General features: G+C 38.0%; 2 protein-coding genes across 2 annotated transcripts in view; one reads left to right on the forward strand and one right to left on the reverse strand.

The window, feature by feature from the left end:
- LOC144644857 (pyruvate kinase PKM-like) overlaps positions 1-8,890 on the reverse strand; it is a 20,246-nt gene extending 11,356 nt beyond the window's left edge. Inside the window, exons 1-5 of the mRNA XM_078504405.1 lie at positions 8,745-8,890; positions 6,338-6,507; positions 6,138-6,229; positions 4,150-4,266; positions 3,257-3,586 (exon numbers count right to left, since the gene is read on the reverse strand). Of these exons, the coding sequence (XP_078360531.1) occupies positions 3,257-3,586; positions 4,150-4,266; positions 6,138-6,229; positions 6,338-6,500 (702 nt within the window). The 5' untranslated portion in view covers positions 6,501-6,507; positions 8,745-8,890. The remainder of the gene's footprint in view (positions 1-3,256; positions 3,587-4,149; positions 4,267-6,137; positions 6,230-6,337; positions 6,508-8,744) is intronic.
- Positions 8,891-9,004: 114 nt separating this feature from the next.
- Positions 9,005-17,925, forward strand: part of LOC144644868 (uncharacterized) — a 28,123-nt gene continuing 19,202 nt past the window's right edge. Inside the window, 7 exon segments of the mRNA XM_078504417.1 lie at positions 9,005-10,317; positions 12,207-13,058; positions 13,060-13,573; positions 13,923-14,080; positions 14,846-14,986; positions 15,599-15,675; positions 16,525-16,621. Coding sequence (XP_078360543.1) covers positions 9,232-10,317; positions 12,207-13,058; positions 13,060-13,573; positions 13,923-14,080; positions 14,846-14,986; positions 15,599-15,675; positions 16,525-16,621 — 2,925 coding nt within the window. The 5' untranslated portion in view covers positions 9,005-9,231.

Here is a 17,925-nt window from a genome sequence, read left to right on the forward strand (position 1 = left end):
TGTGAAGTGTTCATTCCTTTATGTAATTCACTCTGACATTCAATATTTGGATTCTCACAATTTTCTATCTGTTTTTCCTTTGCTTGTGAAGTGTTCATTCCTTTATGAAATCCACTCTGACATTCAATATTTGGATTCTCACAAGTTGTTAATTGGCATTTAGGACTTTCACTGACCTTAGCCCTTTTCCTATATTTCCTCATGTAAGCATCACGTTTTCTTTTTGGACTGTTGTTTTGTGGTTGTTCAAAAAGAACAGGTTGTCCTGTTGATGTCAAATGTGTACAATGTTGATTTTCAAATGCATGAGAACTACATGCCAGTGCTGCTGTTGATATATAATGTAATTCATCCAAATGGCCTAAATATATTGATGTTGGTGGCTGTTGTGATAAATAATGTGGCTCTATCAAAGTTTCCTCAGCAAAATTTTCATGAGATTCTATAATATGAATAGTTAAATTTTGACAGTCTGCAACTGCCTGTACAATCAGTGCATCGCACCATGTACCTTGCATTGACATATTATTTATATATTCATTCCATGAATTCTCAGTATTGCTTTCAATAAAACGTTCAGGGTTATTGCTAAGGTATTGAACACCAGCCTGTCTAATGTGTAAGTGATGATTGGGATCACCATATAACTGATGAGAAACTGCTCGGAAAAAACAGTCACCTTCACCTCCAACATCAACAGGTCTCAATCCTAGCTGGTGTAATCGCAAGTTTAACAACATAGTGGAACCAACTGACAATATAGTTTGACTGTTTACATTTTGTTCAGGGCCTGGATTTAACTCAATATCACCAGATGTGAGAAGCTTCATTCTTGAGACACAGTATCTTTTGGTACTGCTGGTTGGTTTTGTTGTTTTGTGATAAAATATGCAAGAGCTAGTTATTCCTTTGACACTTTTCAAAAGCTTGCTTGCTGTCACTCTTTTCACATGTACTTTTGAAAAGTAAGTAAAAAAGCAGTCACATTTGCGCAGATTTGTTACATACCATAACTTATAGTTAGTCACTAAGCGATACAATCTGGAAGATTTTGGAGTACATTTTCTGAGAATACACTTCAGCTTGCACCTCACTTTTCTCTTTTTCATTGACCTTATAATCTTTTTCGGTAATCTAGACGGCTCTCGGTCTCTACGTCGTTTTACTTGTTTAACTATTTTGGAATGGCCACGAAATTCTCTCGCACAAGATGGCGGTAAGCACACAATGCTCATTGCACGGAAATATTTCCTAAAAAGTATTCTCAGGTTATAGTTATCAAAAAAATTACTAGTTCTGATATCAAGGCTAGGTTCGCTAAAAACTATCTTTAGATAATAGCTATCAAGAAGATAACTAGTTCTTGAACAAATTCCTGCGTATAACCTGTCCACAGCTTTCGCAGATGTTGGGGCAATGATAGATGTTTTCAACTCAGACGAAGCAGAGCGGATGACAAAATCTCCCAAATAGGGCTTATTTATTCCCTGAGCGGGCTTTGTAATCCCCAAAAGGGGCTCAATAATCCCCAAAAGGGGCTCAATAATTCCCTTAACGGGCTTTTGTTTCCCCATAAGCACAAGCACAGGAGTAACTCTGTTGCGCCGAGCTCTATATGGATCGACAACTTGAAAGCATCTTTCAAAGCCATTTACTCGGCAAGGATGACCCGTACTTCGAAAACTGTGGCATACTGAGACAATACCTTTTAAGAAATTCATGACAAAATTAAGAAAATGAAAAAAGCTTCCTTACGTACCTCACTTTCGAATGTCCACAGTAAAAATAGCAGAACTCCGCAGAACTCCAAATCCACGCAGACAAAGCGCAAATAACCTTCGTTCGTGGAAGCATGCGTTGCCCAAGTTCTCACGTGATCGTTGACGCAATTGCCGACTCGCTTCTTCGCATTCTATTGGTTCCGAATGTTGTCTTGAGCTTGTAATTTACTCGTAACCAATGGTAGGGATTACGATAATTAATCGAGATTTCCGACAAATTTCCGACAAATGGTTACGCTTCACTTACCCTTCCATGTACTGAGTCACAAAATGGACTTGCAATGGAAACCTCAGTCAAACTCCATGAGTAGAATTTCACACTTGTACTATATGAAGTAGTGATCGAAATTTTTACCGCTCTGCATTGTGTCTGCATTTGCATATGCATATGCTTTGCATATGCATCTGCAATAGCAGACACAAAAAGGGTGTTCTAATAATAATGACTTACTTTTGACTTATGGCCATAAGCCCTAAGTGGGCAAAGGGCCGGGATCTTTTATTAGGAAGCTCCATCACTAAATGTGGTTTACATAGAGGTCCTAACACTAGATATATATTATATAATGATACAATTAAAATCTATAAATTAGAGCTAAAACCGAAATATATAAGTATTAAATAAATTTTTAATGCCTTGGGTAAATTGTTACATATAAAAATCTCTTGTTTGACAAGAGTAGTACTAAACAGTCTTGTGACTGACAAATTTATAGCCTGTTCCAGGCATTTAGTCAGGGAACAGCAAAAAGAACAGTGTGTTAATCAACAGCTAACCAAATGCCTGGAACAGGCTGACAAAGCTGTGGCCCTTGGATCACCAGTTGAACTGGAAAAACCAGTTAAAAAAAACCTGGCAGCAAGAACTAAAACCACGAACAAACTCAACCCACATATGAGGCTGGATCTGAGATTGCAACATGGGCCACACTTGTGAAGGCAAACTTGCACCACTGCTGCCCCCCAACACACACACACATACACACCCAACTTGTGGGAAACCATTTCACTGTAAATTTACTTTACAGAAAGCCCCAGTGGGGTACTCAGGATTTCAAGTGACCGGGATGATGGAAGGATTTTTTGGGGTTTGAAATTTTAGATTCCATGATTTTTTGGGTAGGCAAAATAATCTGAAGATTTGCTGCAGTGCCTTGGCCGTATAGTTCTGGAAACAAAGTACAAACAAACATGTTTTTAATGTTTTTCTTTTTTGTTATATCATTCCCCCTTTCTGGGAATTGAAGGGCTAGAAATTCGGCATGCGATTGTATTGGGAGTTGATTTTTGGTCCAGGGATTTTTTTCGGGTTTGTTGGAAGCCCTTGGGATTTTTTTGGGTCTTGATTTTTGCGCCCATTTGATCATCCCTGTCACTTGAAATCATAAGTACCCCCCCCCCCACCCCGTGTGGACAGAAAGCGTTGGAAAAAGAGATTCATTCACGCCAAAAGAGGAGTAGAAAGAAATGCATACCTCCTGTTCTACACCAAAAGCAATATCCTTCTTGTCTTGTTCTGATACTGCTGGCAGATCAACTTCCACATTTGGCAGGTTGACTCCTTTCTTGCTTCCCAATTTCCCATCGTTTAGCACCTTTGTCAACAGATAAGTTGCACCAATCTCCACAACTTGTAGAGAAATAAGGCCATCATCAATATAGATGATCCCTTCTTCCTTCATCACTTTTGTGATGTTTTCATAGTCGATAAAGATGGTTTTCTCATCTCCTTGGTCATAAAATTTCTTGTCTGTGGAAAGTTTTAGTAAGTCACCTTTGGACAGAGAAATCTCAGCACTTCCACCCTAAAAAAAAAAAAGAATAAAAAGATGTGATTACAGCTCAGTTGTCAAGCTAAATAACTAATAACAGGCCTTACAAACTTCTTAAAACATTAGTTCATACTCTTTCTGATTTGCATGTTGCTCTTGTATATTATAGTGATTTTTTTCAGCATAAAGATTTGAATTGCAATAGCAGGGGTTTTAATTACACCCAGCACCTGCAGGATCTCTCGTGGGTGTCCTGTTATGAATCACAGGCTAAAATTCACGCACCTCCCTCAAAGGGGGGGATATTATTTTCAGCTTCTTATATTGCTCTCTGATGGGTACCACACAAGGGCAGCCATCTACTTCACAAAAATCTTATTGAAAGCCCTGCAATAAGCCTTTTGCAATAGTAATAAATTGGTCAAATGGTCGCAAATCAACCATGTTGAATAACAAAAGAATAACAGACTCCAAAACAAAGAACTTTAATAACCAAATTTCCCCATACATAGCTTACCATCCAGCATGAAAGATTTTGACTAGTTGTTTCAAAAGACCTGTAAGATATGTGCATGTGCAATTATTTCAGCACTTACCCCCTTTAACAGTCCAGTCCTGATCTCTGGCCCTTTAGTGTCCAGTGCAATGGCAACGGCATGAGGCCATTCTTCAATTGCTGCCTTTTTGACTAAGTTGATGGTTTCTGCATGATACTAAAAGCAAAAATAAAAATACTTACCGGCAAATTAAACAGGTCAAACCAAGCCCTCCTTTGAAAAATCTGGCTACATGTGAAGCTTGTCACGTTTGTCATAATTTATAATGTCTCAGTTAGTCCCTTAGTTAGTAAACTACCAGACTGAATACCGGTATATTTTGAATGGTCAACAATTCGAAAGAAAATTTTTCATCATCAACCTCTTAGATGCCCAGTGGCACATAGGGCATCAACAAGCTCTCTCTCCCTGTCGGTCCATGGCAAGCTATAGGGCTTGCCCCCAGGCCTGAAGTTAGAACCGGAATTTTACGGTATAAGTTGAAAGAAGAGTGTGCAAGTTAGGACTGTTTTTAGTTACTAAACACTTAAAATTGTCAGTGTAGTCACAAGTGACGCCATAAAGGTGACCTCTATAATACGGACACCTCTCTAATACCAGGGCTGTCACTAACTTTTCAAGTAGGAGGGGAAAGTAAAAAAGTAGGCGGGGACAAAATTATTTTTTTGTAACCCTGATTTGGTGAGGGGGGGGGGAGGTAGGTGCGGAGGTTTAGGTTTTAGCCGTTTTAGGCAACAAAAGTTTCTCAAAACACATTGATTTCAATACAATTTTTTATACCACTCCAACTTAAATTACAAGTGTTATCTCTCTATATGGCATTGACAAGACCTGGTCTGGCTAGTTTTCAAGAGTCATTCTTGATTCTCGTATGCTTTTATCATTTTTGATTTGACTTGGGGTATTTATCTTTTAACTCTCTTTTCTTCACTACAGTCCTACGAGAATTGTAAGTCCTTAAATTAGAATATCTTGCGAAACAGGTCACAGAAATGAAACTGTTTTACAATGTGTTACGTGCGGTGCTGATAACACACACCAAAACACCGAGTTAAACGGCCGGCGTGACTGGTGACTCACGGCGTGACAGAAAAGAAAAGTTCAAAAAGACTGGGAACGAATGAAACCACGACTCCCTTGAGCAGAAAACATGGCGTCGAGAACGTTTGGGGAACGTCAAACTGGTTCAGTTTTTCTTGAAGGAAAACACTGCTTTGAGAAATTAACATGTCAAAAATTTCAGCAGTGATATGGAATACAAAAAGACGAGACAATTGTTTGCCAGGCAAAGCAATAACTGGAACGCATACAAAGCGTGTACGATCGACTTTAATTTATTTCTTTGTTGATGTGCAAAAAAACAAAAGTCAACAGGCGAGACGAGGTTGTAAGTATGCAGTAAACTGATGGCAGATTTTTTTTCTCTGGAAATTGTGCACAGTTTAACTACCACTTGGCAACATGCATCTTTTGCAAATTCGTTCACGTGTCATCCCAGGTGTTCGATTCGAAGGGAAACGCTGATCGAAACTAAACCTGAACTGTTATTTGTTCGGTAAATTATAACCTTACCTTGAAGTGGAGCCAGGACAGAAGAAGAAGTCCAGTTTTCTTTGGTAATCGGCCTCTGCTTTCCGTTTTCTGGATGCCATTTCAACGCAGAGCCAAAAACTCCGACAACGAATGTGAATGAAACAAACACGTTGTAAAATCGCGCGCTTTCGAAAGCAGATGACATTGTTCAACATTACGCGTTTTCACTCAGAGCCTCGCACCAATTGTAATATCGCTCTTTTTAAAAGATGAATAAGAGTTTGTATTGATAAACTTAAGGGTTCTTTTTTAATTCACAATTTTTGTTGTTTGATTTATTTTCCACAGTGTTTTGGTTTTGTTTCAAAGTAGCCAGGGATAAAACTCGTAGCAGCCGGGGGAATTCCCCGGCCCCCGGCCCTTAGTGACAGCCCTGTAATACAGACACTTTTCTCTGTCCCTTCAGTATCCATATTAAAGAGGTACAACTGTACCTCATGTGTTCCATGGGAGAAATTCAATCTTGCAATGTTCATGCCATTTTCAATTAGCTTGGAGATTATTTTAACATCTCTTGAGGCAGGCCCTGGCAGGAAAGAATAAGATCCATTAATCAAACTATGAGACCTGTCTCTTAGACTGTTAAATATACAAGTTTGTTTTCTTGTAGTTGTATAATTTTGAGATTTTTTACCTAGAGTACAGATAAGGCCAGAATTCCGGATAGTGCGAGGATCACGGTCAATATCCAAATCTGCCATGAAGTCCAGATAATTAGTGGCTTGTGTAGCAGCCCACTGCTCCTGACGCAGATCCAAGTTTTCAACATACTCCAGACGTGCACCTCTTGCAGACATGATTCAGCTGTGTAATGAACGAACAAATTAGCATATATAGTATATCCTCTTTTTAATCCACAAATTCTTATTATTATTCTTCAAGCCCAAGATGCCATGATTAAAAATCCAAGCACAGGGGTTTCATTAAGTTTTGAAGTAGTACAGCATCAAAGAGAGAGTACATGAGCAGAAAAGTACACAATGAAGCAAACTTCCCTACATTCAATTTAAAAGTAGGCGGGTAATGACTCTTGAGAATCCTAGTACTGGTAACTGGGTCCCACCTTCTAATGAGAACCCTGAAGCACAAGACCTTTACTAACAGTGCTCTGTAGCTCTCTGTCTTCTCTATGCCTTGTACTAAAAAAATTATTTCTAGATAAATTGGAACAGCAATTTAGGAGCATTATGTATCCAAGCCTAGATGTTTCACAGTATTGATTGCGATGTTGAGCCATTTATCATAATTTTTCTTTGTTTTACTATTGTTTTATGACAGTTTAAACTTAAATTGCTTGGCTTGCGAGATTCCAAAACTCAAATTGCAAAATTCAAGATTCCATGACACCAGTTTGCGAAGCTGAAATTTCAAGATTTGCCGTAAATTTCCAACTATTATGCTTCAAGGACATTTTATACCCCTCAAATTGTACCATTGCCATGACTGTATGAACTATTTTGGATTCACTTGACACTCTTTTCTCTAATATCTCCAACTCGCAGAGTTGTTGAAAACATCCATCGATAAAAGTGTAACAGAACTTATGAATGAGCAGTAAAGCACTAGAGAATATAAATTGATTTGTTTTATTTGGTATGATTATTACTTTTATTGTTATTGTTATTATTCACAACTGATTTTCACTAACCATATAAATTGAACCAATAGTTTTTTTTTGTTTCTCAAATTGTCTTATATTAAGACTGGATTAACTGGTACAGTAATAAGACTCTGTGATCCAATTATTCTCTCTGCAATCATACCAAAACTCAAGACTACCTAATCAGACAGACAACATGAAAGACTATATTGGACTGCACTCAGCCAAATTACCATTATTATTTATATAGTTACATGTAGTATACAGCCCCATTCCCACATTTGAGAGCACATGGTCTGGTGCATAATATACAATTAACACTTTTTATGACTGAGTACTGTCCAGAAATGATTGGACTAAAAATAATTCCTACAGGTGACTGCCAAATTGGGCTTGGCCAATGACCTTATCTTATTTGGCAGTCCCCTGAATCTTTACTATCCAATCATTTCACCACCCGGAGCGTGTGTTATTCATGGTTATTCTGTCACTAGATAAACCAATATGGGTACTTGGCCAAAATAACAAGTCATTATTAGACTGTTTCACAAATTGCAAAGTTGTGCTTGTTGTCCAATTTTGGAAGTCCTCAAATTTTTTAACCTAATTATCATTTGCAAATTGGACATCACTTAGTCCTTTCACACATACAAAAAAACAACACAGAAAATATTTGGTAGTTGTCAAGCTTTGAAAATACAAACGTTTAGTTTTTGAGGAAACGAAGAGAAAAGTTTGGAACTGAACTAATACACGCCCTAGAGGATGTTGGACATAAAGTTCATATAAAGACAGGGCAATTCTTTCTAATAACCAAGTTGGCTTTTACATGTCGCTTTTGTGTTTCTCTTAACGTTGTGATTTAGCAAACAAAGCTGTTGTTCCAACAACAACAACAAAATTGCAACTCACCCTTCGCAAGCCTGGGGGATGACAGAGAGTAACATTAAGCTAAGTTTACTTAAACATGATCTTGCAATATAATTATAAGACATATAATAACTAGACAGAACAACGCCGTGTTTTCTAAAAGAAATATCTTTTCAAGCGATAAGAATAGGCGGTTATTTGACTTGGCTGAAGATAACACTGGAACTTGCGTAAATACAAACAGCTTCATTTTTTTGCAGCGAAATTTTAGCTTGGGTGAGCTCTCATGTCCTTCAGCGCCTGGGTACAACAGCATCAAGTTGAAATATAATTCAAGGCCCAGTTGCTACGACGAAGAACTACCGTATACAATCATCGAAAGAGTTAGTCTAAGCTTAAACTGAAGAATAACTAGTGACATCTCGCGAGATGATTTCCAGCACGTATTTCGAAAAACATGCCTCGAGGATGAAGGCAAGAGAAAATGCAAATGGCGCTCTTGTAGATTCACAGGTTTATAAATGCAAATGTATCATATGGCAGGATAATATTACAAAAGGTACATCCTTACCTTTTCAACTGGCGACGAAAGCGTAAAAATTGCAAAGTGAAAGACCACCACCCAGGCCACGAAGGAATCAAGAGCCAACAGAATGCAGAAAGCAAATTGAAAATGCAAGCAAACAAGAACAAGTGAATTTGTACTCTTTACCCAGGCGAGTGTTACCCAGGAATTTTCACCAATCAGATTCGTGTATTTTTGACTTCCGTTCAACCCGAGCGACTTCCTTTCAAGCCACGTGACGTCAGTTGTTGAGTGGTGCAAAAAGCATCGATGGAACGAAAAATCCCGAAGGTATCTCTCGAGAAAATTTACTCTGTAATGAAATACAATGGGAAATTTGTTTTTTGTTGACAATTCGAGAATTTGGATTTGTGCAGCCAATTTTCAGCTGGTATTTGTTCAGAGTATCTAATGCAGAGCAAGAGGAGAAGTGGGAAAACAACTGATCAACAGTAATTATCGATGTTTAGGTTGTGCCATTTTGCGAGAGGAAATGGCTTTAGAACAAGAGCAGAGAATTACATTCATAGAAGGAAGTGAAAATACAATATTGGAATCAGAAGAGGTCAAGATTACTCCTCCTGCGCGTCGAAAGAAAGCTGAAAAAAGGAATAAAGCAGGCAGAAACTCGCCTTTACTAGCCAGTGACGAGGTAGCGATCAACGATGTCAGTTCGAACATTCTGCCTGCAGAGGTCTTGCTGAAGCAAGATGAAAAATACGACGTTGAACCTCGAGCTCTAAACAATGAACTTTCATCACAGGGAGATGCTATGAATTCCGAAAAGTTTGAAACAAAGAACGAAGTGTTAAAGGACAGTTCGTTGGATGAAGTCAGTGCGAACGACTCCCTTGCGAGTTGCGTTGAAAATTCCTTCGTGGAAGCGAATGATTTAGCTGCTTATGCAAATGAAACCAACTCTGTGCTAAGCCCAAACGACAACGAAGCAGATAAAGGAGATTTAAACTTTGTCAACGAGAGTAAAGAGGATCTGGAATTTGATGTGGGTGGCGAAAATTCACGGGAAAGTTGCATAAGTCCTGATATCTCTGCAAATGCAAGCCATGACGAAGAATCATTCTTTTCAGCCGAAGAGGCGGAAACAAGTCAAGAATTGCAATCCTCGACTTTGAATAATTTTACAGAAGTTCTGAATGAAACATCCACAGCGATAGGTAATAGTGAAAATACGAACACAACGAAGCCAGCTATAAAAGTCGAAGCCAGCAGTCAAGAAATTTCTCAAACTCAAGTTTCTGATCAGAGTGATCAAAGATCAACATTTGAACGTGTAGAAGAATTGTTGGAGACAACTCCAGGTTTGCACGAAAATGCTAACGAGAATTTGAGCACTGAAACACCCCTTATTGAAAGCACTGCCAGTGATGATGTTTGTGAGACTGTTAGAGTAGATTCTCCAGACAGTCATTTGTCTGTAGACACACCATACCCTGGTGCTACAGGGGGTGCCCTTGACTCCGATTCAGACAGTGATGAGGAATGGTCTTCAAGTTCTTATACAAGCTCTGAGGGGGAATATGATATAGGCTTTGCTGAAACATACCGTGGCATTCAGGAGGTAAGTTCACTACAAGTAATAGGGCGGCAATCTTTGTTTACATTTGGGGTTCTTTAATCTACTTATTAGCATAAATTTATGAGAAATTAAATGTAGTATAGAAAACTTATATGTGAAAGATAAATTGACAGCATCAAAACCATGTAATACCTATACTTAATATGATAGGAACCAGTTAATTTTGAATAAGATATTCTTTTTGAATAATGTGAAATTTGAAGACATTTTTTGGCTGGGTGGCCACCCAACCATATAAATATTTGCGAATGTTGATTATGATAATGAATATAATAATTATAAGACAAGTGTATTAATGCATTATGCCTGCCAAAATAAACAACAATTTGGCTATCAATGCTGAGCTCCGTTTGCGAGGCAAAAATTCACTGCAAACCACAATATGGGAATAAATTTGGCTTTGTCAAACAAAGCCACTTTAATTACAATTTGACCAAATGATAAAGTTACACACAAATTTAAGCCTGCCCTGCAAAGGTGAGGGCAGGGAATCACCACAGCCCTACATGCATAGGGCCGCCTCACCCCAGCATTATAAGTGTATATTTTAACAATTATTCCATGAGTGCACATTGGATTTGAGATGTTAAATAGTCAACGAGGCATGTAGTCTAGCGCCGAGTTGGCTATAACTATCTCATATCTAACAAGCATGAGTGGAATGATAATTGTTTTTATTATTAAAAACAATCATAGAATTGCAATATTTTGAGCTCCCAGGCTGGTCTTATTAATGCATACACCTACACGTACCATATTTGTGGTCCATAGTGTATGAGCTCTTATACCATTGCCTTTTAACCAGTCAACATTGCTGAGCTTGCAATTGCAAGACGTGTGTACATATGAACCTAGTTAACGGCCTAGCTCACCACAAGTCTCTCGTAGCTCAGTTGGTTAGAGCGCCCAACCGATATCTGGGAGGCCATGGGTTAGATTCCCGTCATGGACTCAGAATTTTTCTTTGTCCACTGCTCGTGTTACATTTCATATTTTCTCATGTGATTTTAGGTTACTTTTTGGCAATTTCAGCTTGTCCACAGTCGGATAATTTTATACAGGATGATAGTGTACTTGTGAGTTCTGTTTCTGTGTTCGATGTCTGGTTTTCTTCCAATCAAATTCCGGAAATTTTAACTAGCCATTTTGGCTAGTGAAAACCCAGAACCTGTTAGCCAAAACTGCATTTCTACTAGCCTGTGGCTAGTTGGCTACCGTTAGTCTCAACCCCTGACATTGCCTTGATGGTATTTCAAACAAACACTGCAAACAAACTCTGTAAACAAACAAACAAACACTGCTTTCTTCTCATACTACTCAACATATAAATCAAACTTCAGGTGATAATATTAAGAACTCTTATTATATGTCTACAATAGTACACGCGCTCTGATTGGCTGCTGAGCGGGCATTATTTTCTTGTAATGACCGGGCATTATGAAACTTTTTCTCGGCTCGATGGTTTTGTGAGTTGTGAGTAAAAGCTACTAGCGAGGGGGCAAAAAACAACAAAAAATGCCGACAAAATATAACTATCTTTTCAATAACTGAAAGAAAAATATAAGCATACCGATACTTCTTTAGTATGAGCGACGAAGAGAGCCACAGAGAGTGAGTTTTACCTCCAGTGTTTTTTCCCTTGATTATACTGTTTTTTTGAATAGTGCTTAAAGGCCATATAATAAATAACTTATTAACCTCGTCCGTTCGGCCATTACAGGGGAATCTCAGACCTCGACCTTGATGTATTGACCTCGCTGTCATTCGGTCAATACATCACGGCCTCGGTCTAAGATTCCCCTGTAATGACCTCACTCTCGGTTAATAAGTAGTATATGTTGTGTCAATTAATTGCATCAATTTCTTTTCAGGAGGACCAGGATTCTGAACAAGATACACCTTCAGACGGAGTTGAAGAAATTTTGTCAGCTTTCCCAAACAATTATTTCACTCAAGTTGTGAGTGTTACAACAGACTCAGAGGATGATAGCAATAAAGGAGACTCATTAAATAACACCTTCAAAACAACAGAAGAATCCTCGACAGAAAATGATCCATCTCCATTAAACATTATGGATGATCATGATGAAATTGATGCTGGAAAGAAAATATTATCTTATTTTCCACAGTCAGAATGTCCAGTCATAGTGGATGTCGCTGCAAATAATTCAGTTCCGTGTAATACTGATGGAAATACAGTGTCTGAGTCTGCAAAAGGTGAAGACAAATCATCTGATGGTGGAAGAACTACAGCTGATGTAGCAGCTACAGATAATTCCATCACAGATTCAATGAGTGCAGATCATCAAGGTGCAGCAAATGTTTCTGTCACTGACGAAATAACTGCAGATCAGACTGAAACTGATAGTGTAATGGAATCCCCTGACCAGGATGATAGAGACCGTCCAGTTAAAAGAACTGGGTCATTTCGATTGATCAAAAATAATGGAGTGTTAAAAGTTATTGATTCTGGTGAAACACCAGTGACAACGGAAAATGTAAAAGAGGCAAGACTTTTGAAAACCAAAAGTCTAAAAAAGGCTGTGTCAACAGTCAGTGATGATGATCAATTGAAATCTGACAGCGCTGAAGCTAGAAAACAGCTTGACAGTGCAATGTCTGAAGCAAAAGCGCTTGACAAAGAATTTCAAAATGTTTACAAGAATATTGCAACATTGGAGAAGACGGTCGATGAGGAAGGTGTTGAGAAAACCGTTGAGTCGAAGAAATGAAGGAAACAGTGGTGATCTGGTGGACGGTGAGCAGGATTCTGGTGCAGTAATTATCAGAGTAAACAGTATGAGTTCGGGAGAACAGAGACCCAAAATAAAATTAGAAGGTGCCACAACAAGTGAGTCAACAACAGACAAACGGGAGGACGGTGCTAGAGAAGTTGAAACAAATGAGAGCACAGATGATGCAGACGGTTCATCATCTAGTAACATAAAAAAGCAACGTCCTAAAAGATTGGTGAATACCAAGAGATATTCTTTTGGCACAGAATCAGCGCTACTGAGCCCAGAGGATGAAAATCATGCGGAGTTAATAAACTTTGGAAGCAGCAATTCAATAAAAAGTGATGAGTCAGCTGCATCATCGGCATCCGATTCTCAAACAGATATAGTCAAAGTATCGACAGATGGACAGCAGCCTGATGAGGTCAAACCCTCGCCTCCTCCCAGGCAACTCTCTGGACGACACAAGAATTTAACTTATTCAGGATCTTTTAACCATGCAGGTGAGGTGAAGAGTAGCTTGCATTCTCATGAAAGATCAATGTGCCTGTCAGTAAGATTCCACAAAACGTACATAAGGAGCTACATCACGGCATTTAGTATTTAATTCATCTGTTAATTCAGTTATTCTATGACCAGTTGGCCAGTACTAAAATTGCCTAAAGTTGCTTGACTTGCTCCCATTAATTATTAACTAAAGATGATCGGGACAGATAAGTGTTGTAAAATAATTGTTATAAAGGGGAATTAATTAAAACATAAAAGTATTGATTAGTCGGAATATCTTTTCAAGAAGCAACTCCTTTTTCCATGAAACTTATCATTTACTTTTAATTTTTTTTTGTTTCACAGCTGCCAGACCAATGCCTGTGATCCAGACAGCAGGCAGTAGGCGCTTGCCCAAACGTGCTAGATCAGAAAGGTCCAAGACTCTACCGAACAACGTTTTTGATGTTGCTTCTGATAAATTTTCTCGTCTTTTCACATCCAGTTCCTCATCTGAGCCAGTAGTATGTTACTACATTTTATATTTGCTAAACTTTGCAAACTTTATGTTGGTGCACTGTATATCAACAACAACAACAACAACAACAATCTTTATTTGTGCCCAGAAAAGACAATAAAAAAACAAGCAAGAGGAAAAATTACATAAAAGGAGCACAGCCACTAGAAAGCAAGGCATCGAGCAAGTGGGGCCAAGCGGAAAAAAATCAAAGGACACAGATAAGAAAAACGGGACACGAACCCACACACACACACACACACACACACACACACACACACACACACACACACACACACACGGGAACAAAAAAAAAAAGAAAAGTGTATGTACACACAGAAATCTTTTCTGCCCATTAGTTGTCATTAGTTCATTTTATCTCTGGTTCAAAATTTTTTTGAACTAGTAAAAAAATAAAACTTGTTTCAATTTTTTTGTACCGGTAAAATTTTCCAAATGACTCTGTTCTCAAGGGATATCACACAGCAGAATTGCTATTTACAGTGATGTAAAAAAAATTGGTGGTTAGGGTTAAGCGCTGACTTTGAATGGCTAGATGTTATATAAGGTAAGGGACACTACATGCCAAGCCTAATTTGGAATTGATCTGTGAAACCTTTATCTTGTGGTCAAACAAAATAATAACTTGGCATTCAGTACGCAATTGTTATAATTGTTAATTGCAGAATTGGCGTTTTGTTTGAAAAATCCAATGTAGATGTGACTGTGTATGATTTGTAACAAACATTTTATGTTTGTGTCTTGTTTTTAGCATCAGGGTCCAATAACCCTCATTACAGATAACATGCCAGCCACCTTCACAGGATTCCCAACCGATCGTCGAGCACAGGTGGCCCTAGAATTATACACCACTGAGAGAAGCTATGTGAGAGGACTGGAAACCATCCTTCAGGTCAGGATCCGTGATACGACAACTCAAAAATGTCATTTTCATTACTGACTATTGATCATGTTTCATGTTAGTTCTCAGAATGTAGTGAAAAACAAGCTAATCTCGATACTTATATTCTGATTTCACCTGCTAGCTTGAGATCAGATTTGTTGAGAAGGTTCATCATACGTAATATCTCTGAGTGTACAGTAATTTCCCACCCCAACCTTAGTAACAGTAGAAAACCAGTCAGACCAAAACACTGGGAACTTCATTCCCTACTCTTTGCAAAACAGATGTGGGTTCTTTAACAGCCCCTGCTGACCATTACAATGAAGATGCAGGAGACAGGGTCTATGGTTTATCATCTGTATTAAGCTGTTTGCAGATGTCATTGCAAACTTAGGTTTTCTCAATAATTTTGTTATAAGGCCCGGTCTGGAGGAACTGGAATTGGAACTGGAAGAAAAAAATTATAATTGTAATGAAATACGTGTTTATCGCATGAAAATAATTAACCAACTTTTAGCCCAATGGGTTTGTCTCAATTGGTAAATAAAAGAGAGCAAGGACACCTAGTTATGTGGTAGGAATAAACCTAAAAATTTAATTATTTTTGTTATTTGTCTGTAGTTATTCAAGAAACCTTTTGAAGAAAACAAGTTGCTGGACAAGAAGGAGTCTCACACAATGTTTGCTACCATTGAAGAGTAAGTGTTCAGATTTAATTTTCAATTCAGAATGTTGGTCTCTGTAAGTAAGTGTTAACCAACTTCACTTGTTTTAATTATTGTAAGTTGTAAAATTCATGAACTATTCATGAGGGTGCAAACCAATCCCAGCACAGTATTCAGATCACATGTACACAACTGTAAACCCCAATACAAATCAAACAAAAGAGTTAACTTTTGATACAAACTCATGCTTAGCTAATTAGTATTAAGTAACTTTTGATACAGATCTCTACCAAATCGCATAACAATACTTTGCATTCAATTTATTGTTTTCATTTCACAATTAGAATAAAATATTTGTGTCTGATCTGTATGGCTGTTTAATACTATGGCTCACCTATCGGCTCACCATTGTTAACGCCCATGGAACACATCTCCCGATCATATTTTATCTACTACTAAAAAATTGGTGGAACAGGTTTTTACTAGCAAATTTCATGAATGAAATAGATTCCCTAATGACTTTTTTCAATAGAGAGATGCCATTGCAATTACACTGTGTGCTGTTCAGGGCTGTCATTAAGGGCCGTAACTAATAACACCTGTTGGGGCTGAGTCCACTTGATGTTATGGGTAAAGATCTCAATGTTACACTTACATACAGAGCAAAAATAATGCTGCTGGTTATAACTTCAATGTAATGGCTGCTTAAAAACTAACAGTAATAACAGCCCTGCAATACAAGCACAAGAAAAAATAATCATTTTGATCTTTGTGGTTATGCTTGCATCAAGCCCATTTTCACAGTTAATTAAGGGCTCTTGTTATTACATCATAATAATTAGGAATAAAAAAGTTTTTGGCTAATTTTTGCCTGGGCTTTAGTATCTTTAGTGTCAACAAAGATGTTTTGTTCATGCTGCTTGAGCGAGTCAGTCACTGGCATGATCAGCAATGTTTGGGAGACATTTTTGCAGACCAAGTGAGTATTGCAAAAAAATTAACATCAGCATGTAACAATATTTCAGATACAGGGGTTTCAATTAAATTTAAAGTAGGCAGCTAGGGGCTTCAAAATGTTTGGAAGTAGGCATCAGCAACTGGGAGAGTAGATGGCTGTGACAACACCAAGCTTGTTTGTTGCAAGCTCATTGCTATGACAAGAGTAAGCCGAGGTGGCCTCCCCTATAAGCCTGGTGGTTTCCTGGTGGTCTCCTCACCCTATCTACACCCTGTACTTTAGTAATTTTGATTTAATTCATTTTAAAAGTGGCTAATAAATGATGATGATAAACCAGTGACATTTTAATAAAGTGGCTGGTGGAACTCAGCAGTTACCGGCTTAGCTGGTTTGAGTAGAGTAACTGACTGTCTGTAAGAATCTTTTTTGAATTTTTTAATTTATGGGGAAAAGAAGCTGACTTCTAATAATAGGCAATTTCCGAGTTACCTTTTGCCCCTGTTTCAAAATGAGTCTATGTGCCAAACCATTTATATGAAAATGAGTTTCACCTACAGATTCATTTTTATGCAAATCAAACTCATTTTCGATTCATTTGTCAATGAATGGTTTTGCACGTAGACTTGTTTTGAAACAGAGGCAAAGGGTAACTTAGAAATGGCTTATTAGGCACAGGTAGAACAAAGTAGTCAGTGCTTATTAAAGGCACTGTAGATATGTTTCACTGGAGTTGCAACCTCCTTGTTCTTGTCAAGTTTTTGTGTTTAAAGTAGACACTGTTTTTACAACCCTGAGAACATTGTTAGGCCATAGTATTAAAGGGCCTGAAAACATATCACTTTAAGGTGGCTCAATATAGTTATCTGCAAGTCGTTGCAATTTTACATTTGCAGTGAGCTTACATAAAATATTTTTCGTACGACACTTGCTATAATGTCTACAATCAAGTATCTGTAGCTTTTATCTATCTTAGGAAGAAAGACTCTTTCAGTACCTTAATCTCATTGCTATGGCAACTAGGGACAGAGATGCTAAGCCTGTTTCGTGACGCAAGCTTACTTCAAGACGGTTTTTCTAGCTTTCTACACAGTGAATTTTCCTTCTTTTTGGTATGATGAAGTAAACATCTAAAGAGTTTCTGCTGACAAAGCCATAAGAAAATTTGTACATAATTTTTGGTGGTTTTCGCAATTTTCATTTTTTTATGCCCACTGCATTAAAGGGACTATGTCACGGATTTTTCCAGATTTTTGAACAGCCAAAATTTATATTTGTGTCGCAGGAAACCTAAAAATAGTAGTCCATTTTTATTGGAAATTGCTATA

Source organism: Oculina patagonica, chromosome 2 (genome assembly GCF_052425735.1).
Source record: "Oculina patagonica isolate OP01 chromosome 2, crgOcupat, whole genome shotgun sequence".
In the NCBI taxonomy this organism is placed as follows: Eukaryota; Metazoa; Cnidaria; class Anthozoa; order Scleractinia; family Oculinidae; genus Oculina; species Oculina patagonica.